Source organism: Macaca fascicularis, chromosome 4, assembly GCF_037993035.2.
Source record: "Macaca fascicularis isolate 582-1 chromosome 4, T2T-MFA8v1.1".
Taxonomy (NCBI): domain Eukaryota; kingdom Metazoa; phylum Chordata; class Mammalia; order Primates; family Cercopithecidae; genus Macaca; species Macaca fascicularis.
This window is the reverse complement of record NC_088378.1, coordinates 137630316-137653644: the sequence shown is the minus strand read 5'-3', so window position 1 is coordinate 137653644 and position 23329 is coordinate 137630316. Positions and strand designations below refer to the sequence as shown.

The 23329-nt window shown below is 55.3% G+C and overlaps 1 protein-coding gene across 13 annotated transcripts in view; it reads right to left on the bottom strand.

Annotated features, from left to right (window-relative positions):
• The window catches only part of GRM4 (glutamate metabotropic receptor 4), a 127137-nt gene that overhangs the window by 31117 nt on the left and 72691 nt on the right, over positions 1–23329 (bottom strand). For all 13 annotated transcript variants that reach the window (XM_065544139.1, XM_074038353.1, XM_015448844.3 and 10 more), the window contains 3 exons: positions 8287–8422; positions 5362–5516; positions 2650–2790 (listed from right to left, as the gene is read on the bottom strand). In XM_065544139.1, coding sequence (XP_065400211.1) covers positions 2650–2790; positions 5362–5516; positions 8287–8422 — 432 coding nt within the window. The remainder of the gene's footprint in view (positions 1–2649; positions 2791–5361; positions 5517–8286; positions 8423–23329) is intronic.

The following is a 23329-nucleotide window of genomic DNA, read 5'->3' as shown; positions in this document are numbered from 1 at the left end:
CTTGAAAACCACTGCTCCAGCACTAAATACACATTAAAATCACCTAGGGAGCTTTGTAAAAATCCACAGCCTAGGCCCCACCACTGAGGTTCTGATCTAGTTGGTCTGGGGGTGGCGCCCTGGTATGTGTTAAAAGCTCCCAGGTGACTCTAACTCACCTCCAGGCTTTACAGCCACCACTTACAGATCAGGAAGTGCCTCCATTAACGCTTCACTTCCTTCTGGTGACACCCTCTGGGCCAGCTCATCAATCCCGTTGCTCAGATGAGAAAGCAAAGGCCCAGAAAGGTTGCAGAGCTTGCCTCAGGCTCACGGCAAAGCTCTGTGCTCTTTTTTTATTTTTTTATTTTATTTTTTATTTTTTGAGACAGAATCTCACTCTGTCGCCCAGGCTGGAGTGCAGTGGCACAATCTTGGCTTACTGCAACCTCCACCTCCCAGGCTCAAGCGATTCTCGTACCTCAGCCTGCTGAGTAGCTGGGATTACAGGTGCCCACCACCACACCTGGCTAATTTTTGTATTTTTAGTAGAGATGGGGTTTCGCCATGTTGACCAGGCTGGTCTTGAACTCCTGACCTCAGATGATCCACCCGCCTCGGCCCCCCAAAGTGCTGGGATTACAGGCGTGAGCCGCCACACCCAGCCGAGCTCTGTGCTCTTCTGAACCCTGCTCCAGTCCTCCTTCCCCACCTGAGCTAACAATCAGACCAAACGCCTCCCTTAGGACTGCTGGAGAGGTTCATGAATCCTGCCCCAAGGACTAGAAGTCTGGACAGAGCCTATAGGAACTGACCAAAGCCTTCTCCCCTCCTGTCCCTCCCAGACAAAGAGGAGATTCCAGAAAGCCCTTCCCCTTGACAGCCCAGACCCCTCAACGGCCTAGACACTGGGTCCAGGAGGCCCCAGCTGTCCATCTTGCCACCACTTCCAGTCTTCCCACCCCATCCTCACCCCATCCATCCCCATCCTCACCCCCGATCTAGGTCTGCTGATCTAAATCAGGGTGCCCATACAATTTTCCATCCCACATGGGCACTTCCAAGAACCAAAGGGGATGCTCTCAATAATTACACCAGAACACGGGAGACAGGATGCATGGCCACCCCACACAGGAGGGCTCAGCCTCCACACCCAGGCATCTTTGCGCTTCTCACACCTCTATTGTGATTACTGCCTGATTCAGGCATTTGCTGAGCAGCCTCGGGCAAGTCACTTGGTCTCTCTGACTCTCCATATCCTCGTCTAGAGTGCAGGAATCTTAAGAGTTCCTAGAGTTGCTGTGAGAGTGAAATGTCTTTCACATTTTAAAGATGATGGCCGTAAAGTGTCTGAACACAGTAGATACATAGTAAATAGCAGTATTTATGTTTAGCTTACCCAGGAATACATAAGCCCCACATACAGGCACACACACCCCTTCTCTCTCAGGAACACCAGCTGTCATACACATGCGAAGTCACGTGTCACAGGTGTATACACACACGCTCACACACTGGGCACACTCGCATACCTGCACTCATTCTGCAGATCAGGTGGGTTTGGCTGTGAGCTTCTCTGGGTCCCCAGTGGTCCAGTGGCTGCACGTCCCTGTGGGCTCTGGCCACCAGAGGGCAGCATGCTCCCCACCCACCCTCATCACACTCCCTTCTCCCCTGGCCCTGGAGGAGCTGACTCCATGCAGCGCGTCCCCCGCCCTTTGACCGAACTGCACGATCAAGTCTGGGAGAATACAGGAGATAACTCATCATCTTCGATTAGGCACCACTCAGGCTGAGAGGCACCAGAGCACCCCAATGTTATTGAGGCTGGGTCCTGCCGCAGAGTGACCCAGAACCAGGGCGCGCAAAGACCCCTGTCTGGATGTATCTGAAGTGGACACGCCATGATGGCTCCCTAGGGGGCGGGGAGCCTAGGGCTCAGACCCGGGAGCAAGTCATGCTCTACCGCCCTCTATCTATGGGAATTCAAGTGCCTCTACTCACCTCCTCTGAGCCTCCGTTCTCCCATCTATAAAATGGACCGATCACTGCCCCTCCCCTGCGCGGCTTATCCCTCTCATGTGCGGGCTCAGATGTCACCTGCGCAAGCAGGCCGTCCCTGGCCACTTCACAGTTGCAGTTTCAATTACCCTCGCACTTTCCATTCTTTTTATTGTCTGTTTTGTTTCTTCTGCACATTTCTGTTCTGACATATTGTATCATTCACTCATCTTGTTGATTGTCTGTCTCCCCATTAGAATAAAAACTCCAAGTGCCGCTGGACTCTCTTCACTGCCCTATATCTGCCAAGCTTAGAACCGGGCAAGGCACGGCCTAGGAGCCAAACTGGTGCTTGCTGAGTGACTGAGGGAACCCTGGAGGTTAGAGGTGGTTTCTGGAAATTGCCCAGCCTGGTGTGCGTCAAGACTGGAGGGGTCAGTGCCGTGCTGTGGGCTGGCCAGAGGCCTCGCCACTCCCAGGGATCTCAGGGCCACACCCCAAATCGGCTGTGGCCCCGCCCCTCCAGGCCCCACCCCAGGCCTCCCAACTCCACTCCAGGTGCAGGCCCAACTCCACGTCAAAAGGAGACTCTCGGCCTCAGGCGCCCAGGCTCGGCCCTCCCCGGCTCCTCCTAGAGCCCGCCCGGCCCTGCCCGGCCCGCGTGCTCACTGGTGCACTTCTTGACGTGGCTGCCCTTCTTGAGGGCGTGGCGGCTCAGCTTGCAGTGGAAGTTGTCCTCCCAGAACTCGGCAAACCAGATGTTGCGCCGGTTGTTGTCCAGCGTGCGGCTGGAGAAGTAGCGGTCGAAGCCTGGCAGGGAACCGGGACGTCAGGGCCTCACTGGCCTCCTTCCCACCAGCCCCAGCCCTTACCGCCTCCCTCAGGATAAGAGATGGTCCAGGCGGAGGGAGAGAGACTGGGAGGAGCGCATCCTCTGATCCAGGAGAAAACAAAATGTGGAGCATTTCATTTCATTCAAAATGAAAAGAGCTGTATTAGGTCCCAGGGGGAGCGTGTGTAATCTACAACTGCTGCCTTTATGGAAGAGAAGCACACCGATGAGGATGTTTCCGCGGCCTTTAACCGCTGCAATGCTAACAGCGGGCTTTGAGAAGGGGCCGCCTGGGAGTCCTGAGATTACAGCACAGAGGCTGGTGGGGCTGCCCAACCCTGGGAGCACCTGAAGAGGAGACCAGGTCAGACAAGAAGGGAGGGGACTACCCCGGTCACACAGCAAGACCAGGACTTGGACCTTCTCCCTTCACATCCAGGGCGTCCCCGTCACTGACAGAGGCCACCTCCCTCCTCCACGTGCTCTGCATGGCTCACAGTTCTGCTCTCAGCCTGGGAAACCATGTCCTAGGGTGGGCAGGCTGGCGGTGAACAACCTCTCCTCCTCCCAGACACCCTTCCTGCCATACTGACTGTTCGCGGCACTGTGGACTGAGCTGCTCTGTATGAGCCAGAGGCGTGAAAGCTCAGTGGGGCCCACGTGGAGCTTCCTGCCCATGGAAGCGTCCAAGTGGAAGCAAAATGACTGGCCAGGTGGCAGGAGACGCACTGGCATCGAGCAGGAGGCTTGGCCTAAAGTAGGATTTCTCGGCCTCGGCACTGTGGACACTCTGGGTGGGATCATTACTGTGGGGGGGCGTCCTATGCACCGTAGGATGCTGAGCAGCACCCCGACCTCTACCCACTGGATGCCAGCAGCAGCATCCCCCAATTGTGACAACCAAAAATGGCTCCAGAAATTGCCAAATGTCCCCTTGGGGGGCAAAATCATCCCCAGATGAGGACCATTGTTCTAAAAGCTTCTCTAATGTTCCTGAGAGAAAAGGTACTTGTCAGGCAAGTCCTGGATTCCGGTCCCAACTCTGCACTCGCTGCACTGTGTGTGTCTCAAGCTCTCTGAGCCCTCCGTATCCATCTACTAAATGTGGGGAAGAATGCATCACAGGGTTGTTGGGGAGGCTAAAGGAGATGTCCGTAAGGGTCCTGGCATTGGTAAGCACCATAGCAGTTATTGTTATGTTGTGTTTATTATGGCTGGGGGTGGTGTGGAAATTCTCGCTGTGTGTGGTGGGTGGGTGGGGGGGGTGTTGGATGTGTGATGGGGTAAGGGATGTGGGGATGGATGAGCCAGGAAGGCATGAGTCTGAGAGGGCCGGGGCTGGGCAGAGGTGGTTCTGGAGCCTGAGTCAGACATGGGGCAGGTATGGATGTGGGGGGACAGATGTGGTCTTTGCAGGGACAGGCATGGGCCTGGGGGAGGCGTAGGCCCAGTGGGGCAGGTTTGGATGACAGGGTAGGCATGGGCCTATGGATAGGTATGGGCCAGGGCTAGAAGGAGTCATGGGCCAGGGAGCTCCCTCTGCCTCAGGATGAAGAGAGGACACTGCTGTGTGACTTTGAGCAAGTCCCTCCCTTCATCAGGCCTCCGTGTCTTGGGAAGTGCCTTGGAGAGGCAGATGTCTGCGGTCCCTCCCAGCTCCATTAATGCTGGATTCTATTGAAGGGAGGGAGGGCAGGGAAGGAGAGGGCCCAGGGAGCCTTCTCCTCATGGTGAAGACTGCCAGGTCCCTGCCCATCAGGCCATTAATGGGAACATCACACCTCACTCTCTGTGAAGTTCTGGCCAGAGAAGTTCGTTCCTCCCCAGGTGACTGTGGGTTCTGCCCTGAGAGGCGGGGATTCAGGGCGAGGCAGGGCCAACCTCAGCACCATCCCAGGGCCCGCCAACCCCAGGCAGTCTCTGCAGGAAAGGCCTGTCCTGTAGCCCTGGCAGGGTGGCTCCCAGCCTCTTCCAGCAGTGGACTCTACACACATCTTCCACCCCAAAATTGTCTGAGAAGAAAGGAGGGAAGGTCTTGAATCTGGATTCAAATTCTGCTGTGTTGTGTGTGGCCTAAAAGACCTCCCAGTCCAGAACCTCAGAACATAAGAGGCTGTGGGCTGTCGGGCGTGGTGGCTCACGCCTATAATCCCAGCACTTCGGGAGGCCAAGGCAGGTGGATCACGAGGTCAGGAGATCAAGACCATCCTGGCTAACATGGTGAAACCCCGTCTCTACTAAAAATGCAAAAAATTAGCCAGGCATGGTGGTGGGCGCCTGTAGTCCCAGCTACTCAGGAGGCTGAAGCAAGAGAATGGTGTGAACCCGGGAGGCGGAGCTTGCAGTGAGCTGAGATCGTGCCACTGGACTCCAGCCTGGGCGACAGAGCGAGACTCCGTCTCAAAAAAAAAAAAAAAAAAAGAGGCTGTTGGCCAAAGAAGAGGAAAGGAGGGATATGGAAAGGGGAGGAGCAGGAGGAGAAGGAAGCCGAGGAGGGACGGCAGGAGGAGCAGTCCAGGTGCCGACCACCTGCACCTGCCCGGCCTTACCTCGTACAGACATCCTCTTGGGGAGGATCGTGACAGCGCCCTCAGCCACCTCCTCCAGGTGCAGTACAGGTGCAATCTTGGAGCCCCAGCTGTCAGAGCCCATCCAGAAGAAATGGCCTGTCTGGTTGGCCCTTCGTGCTGCCTCCAGCACACGCCTGTAGGAACACACGCCAGCCCAGCCCAGCCGTGTCTGTCCACGCAACTGCCCCCACTCCTGGTCACACTTGCTTTGGGCCCACGTCCCTGACCCCCAGAAGCCCAGGGTCCACAACTGTCCCAGCACCCATGCTTTCACCCCCAACCCGTGGATTCCCCCTACCCCCTGCCCCTACCTGCCCATAGACCCCTGGCTACTGCCTCATCCAACCTGCCTGTCCCTGGGCCCATGCCCACTGCAGGCCCAGTGTGATTCTCCAGGCCCACATCTGTCCCTGCAACGACCACACCTGTCCCCCCAGATCCACACCCGTCCCACATCTGACTCAGGCCCCAGAACCACCTCTGCCCAGCCCCGGTCCCCTGAGACGCACGCCTTCCTGTCTCATCCATCCCCACATTCCTTGCCCATTCTCACACGCATCCACCATCACACAACGGCCGCCCTCACCCCGCTGCACATGCTGCCTTCTGCCCGCAGCTCCCTCTTCATTCACCGCCCTCTGTGCCAAAATTCCAGGTCCTTCAGAGAGCTGCGCCCCACACCTTGAGTGGGAGTGGGTGATGGAGGGAGATGGGTGTGGAGCCAGCCGCCCAGTGCTCACACACAGCCCAGTCTGCCTGTGATGGTAATATAAATCAAACCAGGGACCCGAGAGCCCAGCCCGGGGCCGAGGAGCCCACAGCAGGTGCTCAGCTGGGACTTCCTGGAGGCATGAATTAAGTGGCCCTTCAAAGACATCTCGGAAGGGAAAAACAAGGAGGAATGAGCAGAATTCCCCTAACCCAGCTCCCACGAAGAGAGACTGAGGTAGGGAGGAGGCAAGGAACTTGCTCACAGCCACACAGCAAGTGAGAGGCTGTGAGATACTACAAACTGTCCAGGCCTTTCCGTCGGTGAGGACCAGGGCACAGACTCCAGGGCCTGGGGGTGGCTGCTGGGCCTGTGCAGGAGGCAGCCAGCTGGGGCTGGAGGGCCTGGGCTTCCAGGAAGAAACAAATGTTTCCAGGCCCCAGAGCTTTCACCTGAGCTGGCCTTGTCCATCTCATCCTACCCCATCCTCCTCCATCATCTCCCAACTCCTGAGGCTTTCCAGCCCCACTCACTGGTGTAGCCCCCCCCACAGCCTAGGTTACCACTAATGGCATGTAAGGCTGCTCTCAGAACCCACACCCACACCCTATTAATACCCGTCTGCATCCGGCCAGCCTGAGATGGCCAGAGCTCCCAACCATCCAGCCCTGCAGAGTCACCTGGATTTATTTTTACTTCTGTTTGCTTCTGAAAATGCATGTGGATTTCTAGAAATGGGCCCCGCCTCCTACCCCACTTCCCACAGCCTGCTCCGGAAGTCAGTCTAGCTCCCTTCCAGCCCTCCCTTAGGGGCCTCTTTGCTGGGACAAAAGGCCCAGTGCTTTCAGTCCCCCTCCCAGAATGTGGGTCCATCCGAGCGAAGGTGTCCTCAAAAACAGCGGGCCTGGAGTGAGCCGCATAGCTGGGTGGGGTGTGGGAGCCAAGTCTTGCCAGGCTTTGGGATGGTAGTAAGGGGCAGGAGTTGGGGAGCACGGCCTGGTGGCTCAGAAGCTTCCCCAGGAGCTGGCTGAACGGTGGCCATCATAAACGTTCAGAGCCAGAACTCAGGGGACCTGCACGCCTCAAGGGACTGGGTGCCACCTCTGTGCAGCTCTGAGGCTGTCAGGATGGGGCTTGAGGGCCTCCCCTCCCTGGTCTTTCGCTGCCTGAGACACCACCATTGCAGCTGGTCCTTTTGGCTTTTGAGGCCGTGATGTTCTTCCAGAAGCCCTCCTCCATCCCTCCAGGGACCCACGAATGGCCTGGGAAGGTATCTGTTGTGCAGCAACTCTGGAGTCCAGGTTAGAAAGTGAGAAATGGCTTGGGAGCACTGGTGAGGAATAGGAGAAGCTGCCTGGGAAGGACGGGCACACAGAGCAGCCTTGGCTGGTCCAGTGAGGGGGAGTCTGAGGGCACAGCAGGCTCTGCCAGCCCAGACCAGATATCTGAGGAGACCTGGCAGGGGCCACATCTGCTCTCACCCTCCTCTCTGAAGGAGAAGTGACCAGCAGGGACTAGAGGGCCCTACCAGATTCTAGGCAGGGCTGTATCTCCCCTCATCCTGGGGCTCCCTGAGGACAGGGCTATGTCTTCCCTCAGCCTGGACTCTCTGAGCCTAAGCCAAGACTAGAACCAAACACAGCCCAGAGCTCTTCTCTGTACTCTGAGCTCACCACAGAAAGGAGGGAGGGGCTGAGAAGTGGCCCACATTTACTGGGCACCTATTTCATGTCAGACCTTACTCTAAGCCTTTTATGCACATTCCTGCATTGAATTCTCAAATGCTATCAGGCAGGTATCATTAACTCATTTGTGTTTTAGCAGCAGAGGGCCAGAGAGGTTAAGAAATTAACCTGAGGTCACACAGCGAGTAGGTGAGAGAACAGCATTAGAACCTAAGTGGTCTGGCCCCAAGCTCACGGCCTCAGCCCTCTGTTAAAGCACCCAGGTAGCCATCCCTAGCAGGTGGAACGGATGCAGGAAATGGAGGGAGGAGGGAAGGGGTGCCCCATAGCAGAAGCCTGCGTGCCAGCCTGTGGGTCTCCCTGCCCATATACACACTTACCCACACCCACCTCTCCGGATCCCAGGGTGGGGTCAGGCTCGCCTGGGAAGGTCTCCAGCAGGACAGGACCCGTGGCTCTGCCCACACCTGCATGGTTCCCAGTGCCCACTGTGCTGCCACCTGCCCTCACCTGATGTCATCCTCATTGGCGAAGATGATGACTGCCCTGGCGTTCGAAGTCTCCAGGAGGCGGCGGATGATCTTGTCAAACTCGCCTGCCTTGGGCTCCCGTGGTATCTTCACCGACTGGGCGATGCACACGCCCCCTGTAGGAGGGGTACCAGTTAGTTGGGGTGGGCAGGGGAACCTGAATCTCCCCACCACTCTCCCAACACACATTCCAGGAGATGGGGGCTGGGTGCTGCCTAGGCTCCCCAGCCTGACTCCCAGCCCTGGGATCCCAGTCTCTGGATATGGGCTGTGCAGTCAGAACAGCTTCAGTACCAATCTTGGCTCCACTTACCAGCTGGTGACCCCGGACATGTCACTTAAGTACTCTGAGCCTCAGTTTCCCCATACAGCAGCTAGAAGCAGCACAGCATCATGCTTAGGAGCTAGACTGCCTGGGTTAAAATCTCAGCTCTGCCACTTACTGCTGTGTGACCTTAGGTCACTTACTGGACCTCTCTGTGATGCACATACATCACCTATAAAGTGGAAATAATGGCATTACCTATTTCATAGAATCGTTATAAAATAAGTGAGGTAATGCATATAAAGACAACATCCGGTACCTAGTGTTTAGTAAATGTTGATTATTTTTATTGTAACCCCCTCATAATGTTTCTTGGAGGGTTAAAGCTGGAAATAGAGCCCACCCTGAGGCGTCAGTCCCTGCTACACCCATATCCACGTGCTTCTCAGGGCTCCTGTCCCTCGGTCCCATGCCCATCACCAGGCCCTTGGTAAGAGCAGCGTGCATGGCCACTGGCTGGAACCATCAGAAGAGGGTTAATACTTGATGTTGCCAGGATTCACGACCAGACTGGGTGGCCATCAGAGACCCTGGGAGCACTTTGTCCCAGCCAGTCCCCAGCCTCAGATGTGCCTCTCAAGTGCTGGCAGGGGACAGATGTCATTCATGTGTTTAAATCTCACCCAACCTCATGGTACAGAGCATCTGTGGGCCATGCTTGTGTCAGCCACTGCCTTTGACAGATGAGGAAACTGAAGCTCAGAGAAGTGGCTTACCCAAAGCCACACAGTTACCTGCCCTACTGGAGTCCAGGAACTGGAGACCCCCAGAGAATAAGACCCCAGAAGCCCATGGTGGCAGTCAGTGGAAAAGCATGAGGGATTAATTTTGAAGCCAGTCCCGGTATCTAATGGCGGCTGCCCTCCTCTGGGTCCCACACAATGCCTCAAACCAAACACCTTGGCTGGGCACCCCTGGGCTTCCAAATGACCTGGAGGTCGGGGCTGGGGTCACCTGAGCCTTCTACACAGACTTGCCCCGATACATCAGAAAATTCTGGGTGGAGCTGCCAGGGGCTCAGAGTGCAGGGGACATGACTACCACCAGCCCCACAGGGCAGTGCCAGCACCCAGCTCCACCCACGGAGGGGTCCCTACCCATGGGTAGGGAGATGGCTGCCAGGGAAGGCTACCCAAAGGCAGTGACACTGGACTGAGTCCTTAGAGGATGCAAGTGGCCAGGCAGTAGGCATTCTGGAGAGAACAGGGTACGCTCTGGAAGGAGTGGCTGCTCTGTGCCAGGCACCCTGCTGGCCTGGGCCCACAGGACACAACACACACATGCGTGCACACACACGCACATGCGCACACACACATACACACACACAGCTCCTTAGGGCTCTCCTAAGACACCAAGAAGTCCCAAGTGCTAGAGAAGAGCATGGTTACTAGGAGCTCATGGGGAGGGGGAAGGAGCAAGGGTGCTTGGGCAGGACTGGGGTCCCTGTCAGTCTGGGGTCACAGAGGGAGCCAAGGGAGGCAGCTGCTGGCTGCACCGCTGGCCAGGCTGGCTCTCAGCTCCCAACTAAACCCTCCATATGGTTTCTTTCCACTTAGAAAGTGGGCCAATTGCGACATTTCTCCCCCCATCTGGGGAGACAGATGGACAGAGGAAAAGGCTGGACTGGGAGGAGAGGGAAGGGAAGGATGAGCCACCTGGCTCCAGGAGCGGAGAGGAAGGCAGGAGAAGGGAGTTAATTGCTCTCAAACAGGGAGAAACTGTTAGGTTAAGTCCTATTTCTGAGTGATGCTCCTCTAAGAGGATCCATGTGATGGTCCTGCCTGGCACCTCAGGGCATATCTTGCAAGCTTCATTTTGCTGGTGAAGGAAGGATTAGGTGACCATGGCTCAGTCAGCAGGAGTGTGAGTGAGCCACAAGGTACTTGAGATGCTAATGCAGTCTGAGGAGGGTTTGATATCCTTCCAACTGCAAGAGATTCAGACCAGAGGGGAGTGCGGGGGAAGGGGGTGTGCAGAGCTCCATAATACTAATGAACATTTATGGAGTGTCCAATGCATGGGAAATGCTATTCAGCAAATTTTACATGGATTCACTCATCTGAAGCCAGTGTAATCACCACATCTCCAATTTATAAATGAGGAAATTGAGGCACAGAGAAGTTAAGTAGCTTCTCCAGGATCATGAAGATAGTCAGGGGCAGAGCTGGAGTTTGAACTTGGGCCATCTGGCTCTAGCGGCCACCTTTCAGCCAGTCATGTAATGAAGGGACAGGACTGTGGAGTTGAGGGGGCTTGTGGGCCCATGGGCAGGATGGGGCATGGCACCCATCCTGGGGTGAGTGCCCACTGGTGTCGCTGCCCCCAGGATGAGATACCAAGTACCCGTGGGGTCCCTTTGTTTCACAGCCCTGTTGTCAGCATGTCTGCTCAGGGGAGTGGGCAAAGGAACTGGCTCACAAGTCAGGCCCTCTTCTGGGATGACACAAACTCCTGGCAGTGGCATAATCTCTGCCTCAACTGCTCTCTTGGTGCCTGCTGCAGCCAGGGATGGCCAGAGCGACCTGAGAGGCCTCTGAGCATCCATTGCATGCCTGGTACCATGCGAGGCCCAGTCTCAAATCCTCACACATTAGCCAGTGCTAATAATCCCATCTCACAGATGAGGAAACTGAGGCTCAGATTGTGAAATAGCCTAACCAAGGTCACACAGCCAGTGAGTGGGACTGCAGTCCTGGTCTGTATCCAGAGCCTCCCTCAGGTGGAGAGGCCTCCATTTCCTGCAGCCCCTCCCACTCCTGGACAGTTCCCTTTTCTTGCAAAGCAATGACTTCGCAGCAGCCACTGAGAATAAAGGCGCAGTGTTTCACGAGCCAGAGCCTCTTCTGCAGCCTCTGTTTAGGTGGGTTCGTGTACATGTGTGCACACACGTGTCCACACAGTCACAGAATGCACTCACTGGCACAGATCAATGTCCACCATCACCACGGCCCACCCTGTGCATTCCAGGCCACGCTGCTACAGACCCAAAGTCACACCAAGCCCACCAGCCCAGCCCCTGGGCCACATGGCTAACACTCCCGCAGATGCCTGTTTCAAACCTCTCCCCCAGGGAAGGGCATGCCTCCTCACCCTGTGCCCTTCCCCCAGCCTCTCTCATTGAATAAAATAAGAATCCATGGGTCCATACTGAGAGTAGATTTAGTCAAATTAAAGCCCACAAAGCCCTCAGGGAACAAGCCCACTCCATATCTCAGGGCAGAGACTGGGGCCCTCTACTCCTCAGGCTCCAGGCATAGGACCATATGGGGAGGGGGACACAGATGAAGAAGGCTGGGTGTCCCCATGGCCTCCTTGGCTCTCCCAGGTTCCCCTTGGCAAGCCCCTGCCCAGCCTCCTGCCAGGACCCCAGCAGCCCAGGCTCCTGACAAACACCCGACTGCCACTTGCCAGCTGCAAGCTCTGCCATCCCGGCCAAGCTGGTGCCTCTGCTCGCCGGCCAGGGGCAGGAAGCCACAGCCACTTGCCAAGAAAATCTGAGCATATCAAGTCCGTAGGGACCTTGGAGACCTCCTGGCCCGAGCTGGATGGAGAGTGAGGAGATGGAGGCCAGAGAGGCCTTGCCCAGGGGCGCACAGTAGCAGGGGCAGAGCCACCTCCAGACGAGGCTCTCACCACTGCACTGGGAAGTTTGGGATCCAGGCCAGCGCCTGACTGCTTTCCAGCAGGAACCGCTGTCTCTCCCAGCTCTGTGCCTCCTCCCCAGCCCGCCCAGGCTCCACACCTCCTCTTCTGCCTGGGCTGTCCCACCCATCAAAACTGACTTATGCTTGGCCCCATCACTCGGGGCCCGCCTTTACTACAAGGCAGCTGGACACCTGATCAAGGCGTGTCCATCGGAACCCTCTGCAGAACCACATGGCAGCATCTAGTAAAGCTGAACGCGCTGGCTGCCTCCAGGCCAGTGCTTCCCCATCCACACTCGTCCCCAGGGAAACCCCCGCATGTGGGCATAGGAGACCCACACGAAGTCGCGCAACACAGCACTCCTGAAACTGCAAAAAAATGGGAATAACCTAAATGTTTTATAACAGAAGAATGAATAAACTGTGATGTGTTTGCCCAATGGGCTATTATGGAGTTAAGATGAATAAGAGTTCTCATGTGTCAGCATGATAAATCCTGAAATCATAAAATTGATGGACAAAAGCAAGTTGCAACAGAATCTGTCCCATTTATGTAAAATCTAAAGACCACATATAATATTTATGAAGACACATATATATTTGCTCTACATATATGAGAAAAGGCTGCATGAGGGCAAGAGACTTTGTCCATTGTCTTCATCACACTCTGCCCGGTGCCTAGAACACTGTCTGGCACACAGTAGGTGCTCCAAAATATTTGTTGAGTGACTAAACAAGGACAGGAAGGGAACCTGCCACCTTTCAGAATCATGGTTACCTGGAGGGAGAAGAGAGGAACAGGACTGAAGAAGGTTCCGACTCAATCCACATTTTATTTCTTTAAAAAATAATCAGGATCAAGCAGATGTGGCAACATGGGACTACTCAGCAAATCTGGGCCACAGAACCCCGGCTGGACAAAACTTTTAGACATGGGTGACAGCAAGGGCGCTGCGGTCCTCATGTGGGGTCGCCTGACAGAGAACACAGCAGGGCACACCGGAGTCTCCCTGTATTCATCTGTGAAATGGGCTGCAAGGCCGCGGCTGGCCCAAGGGCTTCCACAGGGAAGCTGCCTGCCTTCCTCCACCTTCCTCCACGCCCGCCTGCCTGGGGCTGCCTGCCTCTCTCCTCCCAGCCATGTGGTTCCTGAAATCCCATCTTCCCGTGAGAGCAGGCTCTCACCTGGCCAGCCCTCCGGGGGTGTGAGCTGGAACCCTCACCACCCCAGGCTTCAGGCATCCCCACGTGAACATGAACTAGAGACTTCGTGGGTGAAACTTGGTATCAGTTTCCTGTCGTATTTTTCAGTCTCTCCGTCCTTTCCATCTGTGGTCTGGTGACCTTTCCTGGTGGTCTCCAGGCCCAGCTGACATATCTGTGTCAATGTCCACCTCCAGCTGTACTTCCCAAGGTCAGGGTCAGGTCTGTGTCCTTTCTTCCTTTCTTCCTCTCTTCCTTCCTTCTTTCCCATCTTCCTTCCTCTCTCCCATCTTCCTTTCTCTCTCCCTTTCTCCTTCCTTCACTCCCTCCCTCCCTCCCTTACTCTCTCCCTTCTTCCTTCCTCTCTCCCTTTCTCCTTCCTTCACTTCCTCCCTCCCTCCCTTCCTCTCTCCCTCCCTCCCTCCCTTTCTTCCTCCCTCCCTCCCTTTCTTCCTCCCTCCCTCTGTCCCTTCCTCCCTTCCTTCCTCTCTCCCTCCTTTCCTCCCTCCCTTTCTTCCTCCCTTCATCCCTTCCTCCCTCCCTTCCTCCTTCCTTCCAGTGCCCTGCTCAGTTCCTGGCACAGTCGGTCCCTAAGAAACGATATTGAGTAAGACTCCTTCCTCAGGAGCTCTCAGTCTCGCTGGGGAAGCAAAACCAGAAGGAAGAGCCATCACCCTGAGCAGAAGCGCAAGGGGACAGTGCTCCGGGTCAGCCTGAGCAGGCAGGTGGCAGAGGAAGGGTCCCCTGGAGCCCCACCCCCACTGCACGACCCCTAAGCACCATTCTTCAGCAGCCCACATTTATTGAGCATCTGCAGGCACATCTTCAGGGAAGTACAGGCCCCTCACATCACCTGCCTGCCTGCTGCCACCACTTTCCCTTCGTGGAGCCCACAGATGTGTACTGAGTGTCTCCTATATGCTGGGCATGGTGTGAGACACTGGGATGCAGCCCTGCAGAGGACAGAGCCCTGACGCCATGCAGCTTGCGTCCCAGGGTGGGAAGGAACCGTAAACATCCTGGAATCGGTGCAGAGGACAGCAGCAGCATGACGTGCTGGATGGAGACAGGGGGCTGCATCCCCTCAGTCCACCTGGATTCGCCCTGGAGAACAGGGAGGCTTGGGCTGGGCCATGCAACTGGAGAGGCAGAGGCTGGATCTGAACTCAGGTCTGACTGTTCTCTAGGAGCTGCTGCCTTGCCTGAGACCCCAGGAATTGAGAACACTTTGGAACTTGTAAATCCCACTTACCTTCGAGTGAGGTGGGATGTGCTGCTAAATGAATTCACACTTCTGTCCTGCACCACCTGGGATTGTCCGAGCCTGAGGTGAGCTTAGGTTTACAGGAGGTCTGACCGTGGCAGGACCGTCTGAGCCCCCACTGTGCCCGGGACGCTCTCCTTGCAGCCCTTCCCCATCCTCCCTGGCATGGCTCTCCCCACCCCACCTGTCTCAAAAAGTCCTCCCGTCATCCTGCAAGGCCACCCCTCAAACAGCCTCCAGATCCCCTGCCTTCAAGGACCCACCCCTGCCCGCCACTTGTGGGATGTGCCCACTGGTGCAGCCAGCCTGGGCGGGCTGAAAAGAAAAGGCCTCCCGTGAGAGGAGCTGGCTTGTGCCCCCCCACTCCCTGCTGTGGGGAGACAGTCAGGGGTCCCCCAGGCTATCACGGTGGACGCTCGGCTCCAAACAAGGAAGGAGAAAAATCCTCCTCCAGAGCCCTGAGCCAGCTCCCTCTGGTCTCCAGGCCTGGCCTCTCGGAGCCCAGCCAGCCGGCCCTGAGGCCAGCAGAGACATATGCACATCCTCGCTTTCTCTTTTCCTTAAAAAAAATTTTTTTTTAATTTAAAAAGAGAGGAAAACAATGAAAAGATAAACCCTAGGAATTCAAGTGGAAAAATCTACATTATGGCAAAATGTGAAGGCAGCAATTTCCAGCGGGGTAGGGGGTAGGGAGTTACACACAGGGACAAGGGCAGGAGAGCAGGTCCCCCCGGTTCCCGTAGGGGAGGACAGAGGGGAGGACAGAGGCTGGAAGCTACCCCTGGACCCTCATGGGCGTACACACACACACACACACACACACACACACCCCTCCTTCCTTCTGACTCCCAAAGCCAGGCCCTTCCCCAAACCAGCTCTCAGGAAGGGGACCAGAAATAGCTGCTCAGAGGGCTTGGTGGCTGGTGACTGCTACTTTTGTTTTCAGCTGGGAGCAAAGCCTGAATGTAAATAATGGAGCCCAGGCAGCAGTTCTATGGCCAGAGGGGGTTTCAAGGTAAGAAGGACACCAGGCCCCAGCAAAGGCCCTCCCCATGCGGCTGCTGGCGAGTGAGCTGGGTGCGAGACACACGAGGACTGGGCTGGCTCCGGCTGGGTCTGGGACTGTACAGAGGGCCAGGCCTGGTTCCCGTCACCTGTCACCCCCACCTGTCTGCTCCTGCTTGTGACCCCGCTCCCCAGCTCATCAGTCTCCAGCCGCCCAACACACTCCCAGCTTTACAACCCTTGGTGGCCCCGTGTGTGTGTGTGTGTGTGTGTGTGTGTGTGTGTGTGTGTGACCCTAAGCACCTGCATCTCCTCCCAGGAGGGTCTCCCTGATGTACCCAGTGAACTTGGGTTTACTGCAACATCCAGGACCACCCCAGTCCCCACCAGGATCCACCCATCTGGCCACGTCTGTGCCCCCAACAGGCCTCTGCACATGCTGCTCCCTCAGCCAGGAGCGCCCCCACCTCAGCTGCTCAGCCACCCTCTGGCTCCCTACCCAGTTCTTCCCTGGCTGGGCTGCATTTATCTTCCTGGGGCCTGTCTTTCTGCTTGGGGCCTTACGGAGCCCAGGACCCGTGCAGGGCCTGCCCAGGACAGCGGTAATCCACATTTGCTGGACGAATGGAGAACTGAGTTCCTGTCTGACAGGTTTTTGAGGGGACAGCTTGGCAGGAGCTGCCAGCATGGGCGTGAGGGCAGAGGCTCTGTAAGAGTTGGAGGTGGGCACCTGCACCTGTTTAGACGCTCCCATCCCCTCGGTGACCTCCCCTCTGGGCTGCCACCTCCTTACATGCTCAGGCACTGGACACCCCATTTGAGCCTGGCATCTACTTTGCTCTGGTCCACAGTGATACTCCGTGCTCAGCGTCCACACGCGTGGGGTGGGTACCCACATGCACCTGGACGTCTCCCTCTGTCCTGCCTTCTGCTGGGATTTTACTTTCTCCACCAAGACATCAATTCCTTACCGTGAGTGCTTGGGAAATCAGCCTGCAAAGGATGAGCAAGTGAAGAAAACTGCACGCTGGCTATGCAAAGGGACCGGGTCACAAGAGCCCTGCCTGAAGACAGGTGACAGTTGATGGTTTAAACTTCACCTGATAGGGCTAGTGTGAGGGCCCAGTGTAGTGGTGTTTGTGCAGGTCTGCCCCCAGGAGTCAACGCCTCTGGGGAGGGAGCAAGGCCTAGGGGGGTGGGGCTGCTGAGGCAGGACGGCAGGAGCTCGGAGGACAGGGGCCCCATCACTCAGTCAGGCCAGGACCCAGGACCCAGGGCTGGAGAGGTCCACAGAGACGGGGACCAGGGCACCAGGATTGTCCAAGGCAGCACACACATCCTTTCCCTCCTGAAGGCTCTCAACAGCCCCACCACACCCCAGCCACACACACACACGGCAATGCACCACCACAAGATCACAAAGTCTCACGGTCACACACGCTCACCAGGGACACAGCTCCCATCACACTTATGGACCCAGTAAGAACCTCGTACAGCCTCACAGCCACAAAGACGGGCACAGGGCCACACGCACACACTGACACAGTCACAGATCCCATAGTCCCACAGCCACACAGGCTCACCCAGTCACCACATAGCCTCGCACAAACACACACACCACACCCAATCCCATCACATCCTCGACATACACACCCACAAACCTGGGCACACAAGTCATGTAAATCCCCAACCTGACACATTTGCACCCAATTATAACTTCAGACACCCCCTAGCCACACACAGACACACACCTACACATCACCACACAGATACACACCACATACATCACCACACAGATACACACTACACACTCACATCACCACACAGATACACACCACACACACATCACCACAGAGATACACACCACACACACATCACCACAGAGATACACACCACACACACACATCACCACAGAGATACACACCACACACACATCACCACAGAGATACACACCACACACACACATCACCACAGAGATACACACCATACACACATCACCACAGAGATCCACACCACACACACATCACCACAGAGATACACACCACACACACACATCACCACAGAGATACACACCACACACACATCACCACAGATACACACCATACACACATCACCACAGAGATACACACCATACACACATCACCACAGAGATACACACCATACACACATCACCACAGAGATACACACCATACACACATCACCACAGAGATACACACCATACACACACATCACACAGATACACACCACACACACACATCACCACAGATACACACCACACACACATCACACAGATATACACCACACACACACCACAGAGATACACACCATAAACACACACACATCACACAGATACACACCACACACACATCACCACAGAGATACACACCACACACACATCACCACAGAGATACACACCACACACACACATCACACAGATACACACCACACACACATCACCACAGAGATACACACCACACACACACATCACACAGATACACACCACACACACACATCACCACACAGATACACACCACACACACATCACACAGATATATACCACACACATACATCCCCACACAGATATACACCACACACACACCACAGAGATACACACCATAAACACACACACATCACACAGATACACACCACACACACATCACCACAGATACACACCACACACACATCACACAGATACACACCACACACACACATCACCACAGAGATACACACCACACACACACATCACCACAGATACACACCACACACACACATCACCACAGATACACACCACAAACACACATCACCACACATACACACCACACACACATCACACAGATATCACCAAACACATACATTACCACACAGATATACACCACACACACACCACAGAGATACACACCATAAACACACACACATCACACAGATACACACCACACACACACATCACCACAGAGATACACACCACACACACACATCACCACAGACAACCACACACACACATCACACAGATACACACCACACACACATCACCACAGAGATACACACCACACACACACATCACACAGATACACACCACACACACATCACCACAGAGATACACACCACACACACACATCACACAGATACACACCACACACACATCACCACAGAGATACACACCACACACACACATCACACAGATACACACCACACACATCACCACAGAGATACACACCACACACACACATCACACAGATACACACCACACACACATCACCACAAAGATACACACCACAAACACACACACATCACCACAGAGATACACACCACACACACATCACCACAGAGATACACACCACACATACACATCACACAGATACACACCACACACATATCACCACAGAGATACACGCCACACACACACGTCACCACACAGATACACACCACACACACATCGCCACAGAGATACACACCACACACACACATCACACAGACAAACACCACACAGACACACATCACCACACAGATACACACCACACACACACATCACACAGATAAAGACCACACAGACACACATCACCACACAGATACTCCCCACACACACACCACAGAGATACACACCACAAACACACACACATCACCATACAGATACACACCACACACACATCACCAAGAGATACACATCACACACACACATCACACAGATAAACACCACACAAACAAACCACACAGATACACACCACACACACACACAGATCACCACAGAGATACACACCACAAACACACACATCACCACACAGATACACACCACACACACCATCACCAAATACACACCACACAGCCCTACACATCACTACACTACACTACACACCACACACAGATACACACATCACCACACAGATACACACCACACACACACCTATACATCACCATACAGATACACACCACACACACACACCATCACCACACACCACACAGATATACACCACACACACACATCACCACACAGATACACACCACACAAACCCCCATACATCGCCACACACACACCATACACCACACAGATACACACCACACACACATATCACCACACAGATATACATCACAGACACACACACACATCACCACAGATACACACCACACACACCCACACATCACCACACAAATACACACCACACACACCCACAATAACCACATACCACCACACAGATACAAACCCACAAATCACCACACAGATACACACCCCACACAGACACATACCCACACATCACCACACAGATACATACCACACACACACATTGCCACACAGATAGGCATACACCCACATCACCACACAGCTACACACTACACACACACACCACCACATATCGCCACACAGATACATACCACACACACACCCCCACATCACCACACAGACACACACACACACACATCATCAGATACACACCACACACATGTCACCACACAGATACGCACCACACACACCCATACATCAGCAGATACACATCACACACACGTCACCACACAGATACATACCACACAGATACACACCACACACAGACACACACCCACACTTCACCAGATTCACACCCCCACGCATCACCACACAGATACACCACACATCACTCCACACAGATACACATACCACACAGATACACACACATCACTCCACACAGATACACATACCACACAGATACACACACATCACTACACACCACACAGACACACCCACACATCACTCCCCACAGATACACACACAGTCACATACACACCACAGACACACACACCATCATACCACATGCAGAAACATCCACACGTCACCATACACAGTCAGATATGCACCACACACAGATACACATAACCCCACACAGAGTCACAGATACACCACACACAGACACAGGTCACCCTGGACAGTCACATACAACAACCCTGCCTGACCCGGCCAACCCTGCTCCACCAAGCACAAGCAGGCAGTGCCCACCACGACGCGTCTGCACCCCCACCCTCACACCGCCTGGCGGCTCTCACACAGTCACCGCACGTGCACAAAGCACCCCTCCAGCCCATCTCTTCTTAACTGAGAAAGGCCTCCTTGCTAAGTCTCCTCAGTGAATGCCCCAATTAGCGTCAATCCTTTCCCAGAAAGGCCCTGAGAGGCCCTAGCACGCACCAGGGCCTGGCAGAAGCTCACATCCCTCACGTCGTTTGGGGGCCCAGCCACACCTCAGCACAATTAGCACCTCCTCCCTTGGCCTGGTCCTCACTGGCTGAGGTGACCATGGAGGGGCCTGTGGTCCAGCAATTGGACGGAGGGGACGGCACGGCTATTCATGGAGCAGCTCTGTGGCCGGCACATTGAGGCAAAGCCCTCCTTTTGCCTCTGAAACCCCACCCTCTGCCACCAGGCTCTCCATTCCCGCCCGTCCCTGCCCCTGCCGGGAGAATGGGGCTGGATCTCGGGGTGCAGGGGCACCAACGGGGCAGAAGAGGGGGACACAGACATACGAGAGCTGGACTGGTGTGACATGAGGAGGCAGAGTCTGGGCACAGACAGGGCCATGTCCCATCTCAACCACCTACTGCTTCACGATGAAAGCCACGTTGCCCCCTCTCCAACCCTCCATTTCCCCTTCTGTGAAATGGTATGGTATGAACTCCGTCCCCCAGACACAGCAGGGTTACAGTGAGGACTAGAACAGATCACCTGTGGACAGGCTCAGCCCCTAGGGGATATTTTGGGGTGTGGAGGAGGATGCAGGCCTTGGAGGACCTGCCAGGGCAGCTGTGGGGCTCAACATCTCAGAGCTGAGCCCTGCCGTCCCCCCGACAGGAGGCCACTGGGCAGCGCAGGCGGCGTGGCTCAGAGCTGCATTATTCATGGCGCTAGGCTCTGAGCAGAGGGAAATTTGCTGAGTGATCGACTTAATGTCTTAACACAAACCCACTTAGGCAAAACACCTCTGAAGCAAGAAAGGCAGAAAAATAATAGAAAAGGGAAGCCATGGTGTTTGGAGGCAGATGGTGGCAGGAGGGGCCTGGATGGGGCAGGAGGGGCCTGGATGAGGCAGGACACGAAGAGATGGCTGGTTCGTGGCCGCCACCCAAAGCCCTCCAGAGGCCCCTACCCCAGGTCTGCTGTCCCCACCCTCAGTGGCTGTGCCCAGCATTCACTGATGAGCGAATCCCACCCATTTCTTGGGTTCAGTTCATGAAGGGAAGGGAGTCTGCCCAAGGCTCACACAGCAGTGGGAGGCCAACCGGGAGCCAGACTCGAGACTGCTAGTGTGGGTCAGGGTCCCTGCCGAGGTCATGTCCTGGTCCAACCCATGGGCAGTGCGGTGGGGCTGTGGCGAACAGGGCCCTCAGCCTGACTGCACGGCTCTGTGCCCGCCTCAGGCCACGGTCAAGGCCGGGACACCGTGGAGTGTGGCTGAGGATACTGGAGGAGCCACTCACAGGACAAGACCCCCAAGTTTCTTCCCATCTTCCCCAACTCCAGTGACACTCTGGTGGAGGAGGTCACATCTCACCTTCCAGTCGTCTCCTCCGCCTCACTTCACCTCTACCACAGCAGGACCACTTTCTCCAACTCAGCCAGAACGTTCCCCCCTAGAGCCTTTCCCAGTGCTGGTCCCTCTGCCAGAAATGCCCTTCCCACGTCTCTATCTGCTCAGCTCCCTCCAGCCTAGGGCCCCACTTCTCTGCCTCTTCCCACATGAAATATCCCAGCCCTTTGCCACAGTGGGAGCTCATCGCGCCCGCCTGCTCCTCTCCACTGCCACTTGCCATCCTCCACTTTGTGCTGTGGTCAGTTTTGGAACTGGCCTGCTTCAGGTTCAAATCCCAGCTCTGCTACTTCTCAGCTGTGTGACTTTGGACAAGTTCCTTAATCTCTCTGAGCCTTGTCTCCACATAACAAAGTGTGAAGAATAAGCAAGTTAATATACATAAGGTACTTAGAACAGTTCCTGGCACATTGGTGCTCAGGAAGTGTTTATTATTATTATACTATTATTGTTGGTTTCCTCCATCAGCCCATGAGCCCCTTCAAGGGCAGACTGTGTCTTTCCCGTTTCTAACCGCCCAGTTTCCAACAGAGTGTAGGATGCTCAACCGACGATAGTTGAAATGAACCTAGTTTCCAACAATGTTGTCTCCCCAGTCTGTTCACCCCAGATACCCTGGGAATGGGAGCCAGCACTGGGCTGGTGGCAGAGACCCTGTGTTGGGGCAGAGAGAGGCATGGGGAAGATGACCTCGAGGCACAGTCAGGCCAGCAGTAGGGCCTGGCCAGGGTTAGAGGCCAGCAGCTGGGCATGTGGTTTGGCCAGAGAAGAACAGACAGTGCAGGCTGGGATGAAATATTTAGGAGCCCACATCCCTTGGAAGTGGAAACTGACAAGCAAAATGAAATGCTGAGATGTAATTACCCAGGCAGGCCAAGCATGCCTCCCTGCCAGCAGCAGGCTCGGCGCCCCCTCCCACCCACCCACTGCCACAAGTAGGCATTGGGTAATGAAGTCCCCCTGGACCCTTCTCCTGAGCTAGCCCTTGCCCCTCCTCTTCAGGCCAGGCCAGGAGGGAGGGGTGGCAAAGAGCCCGG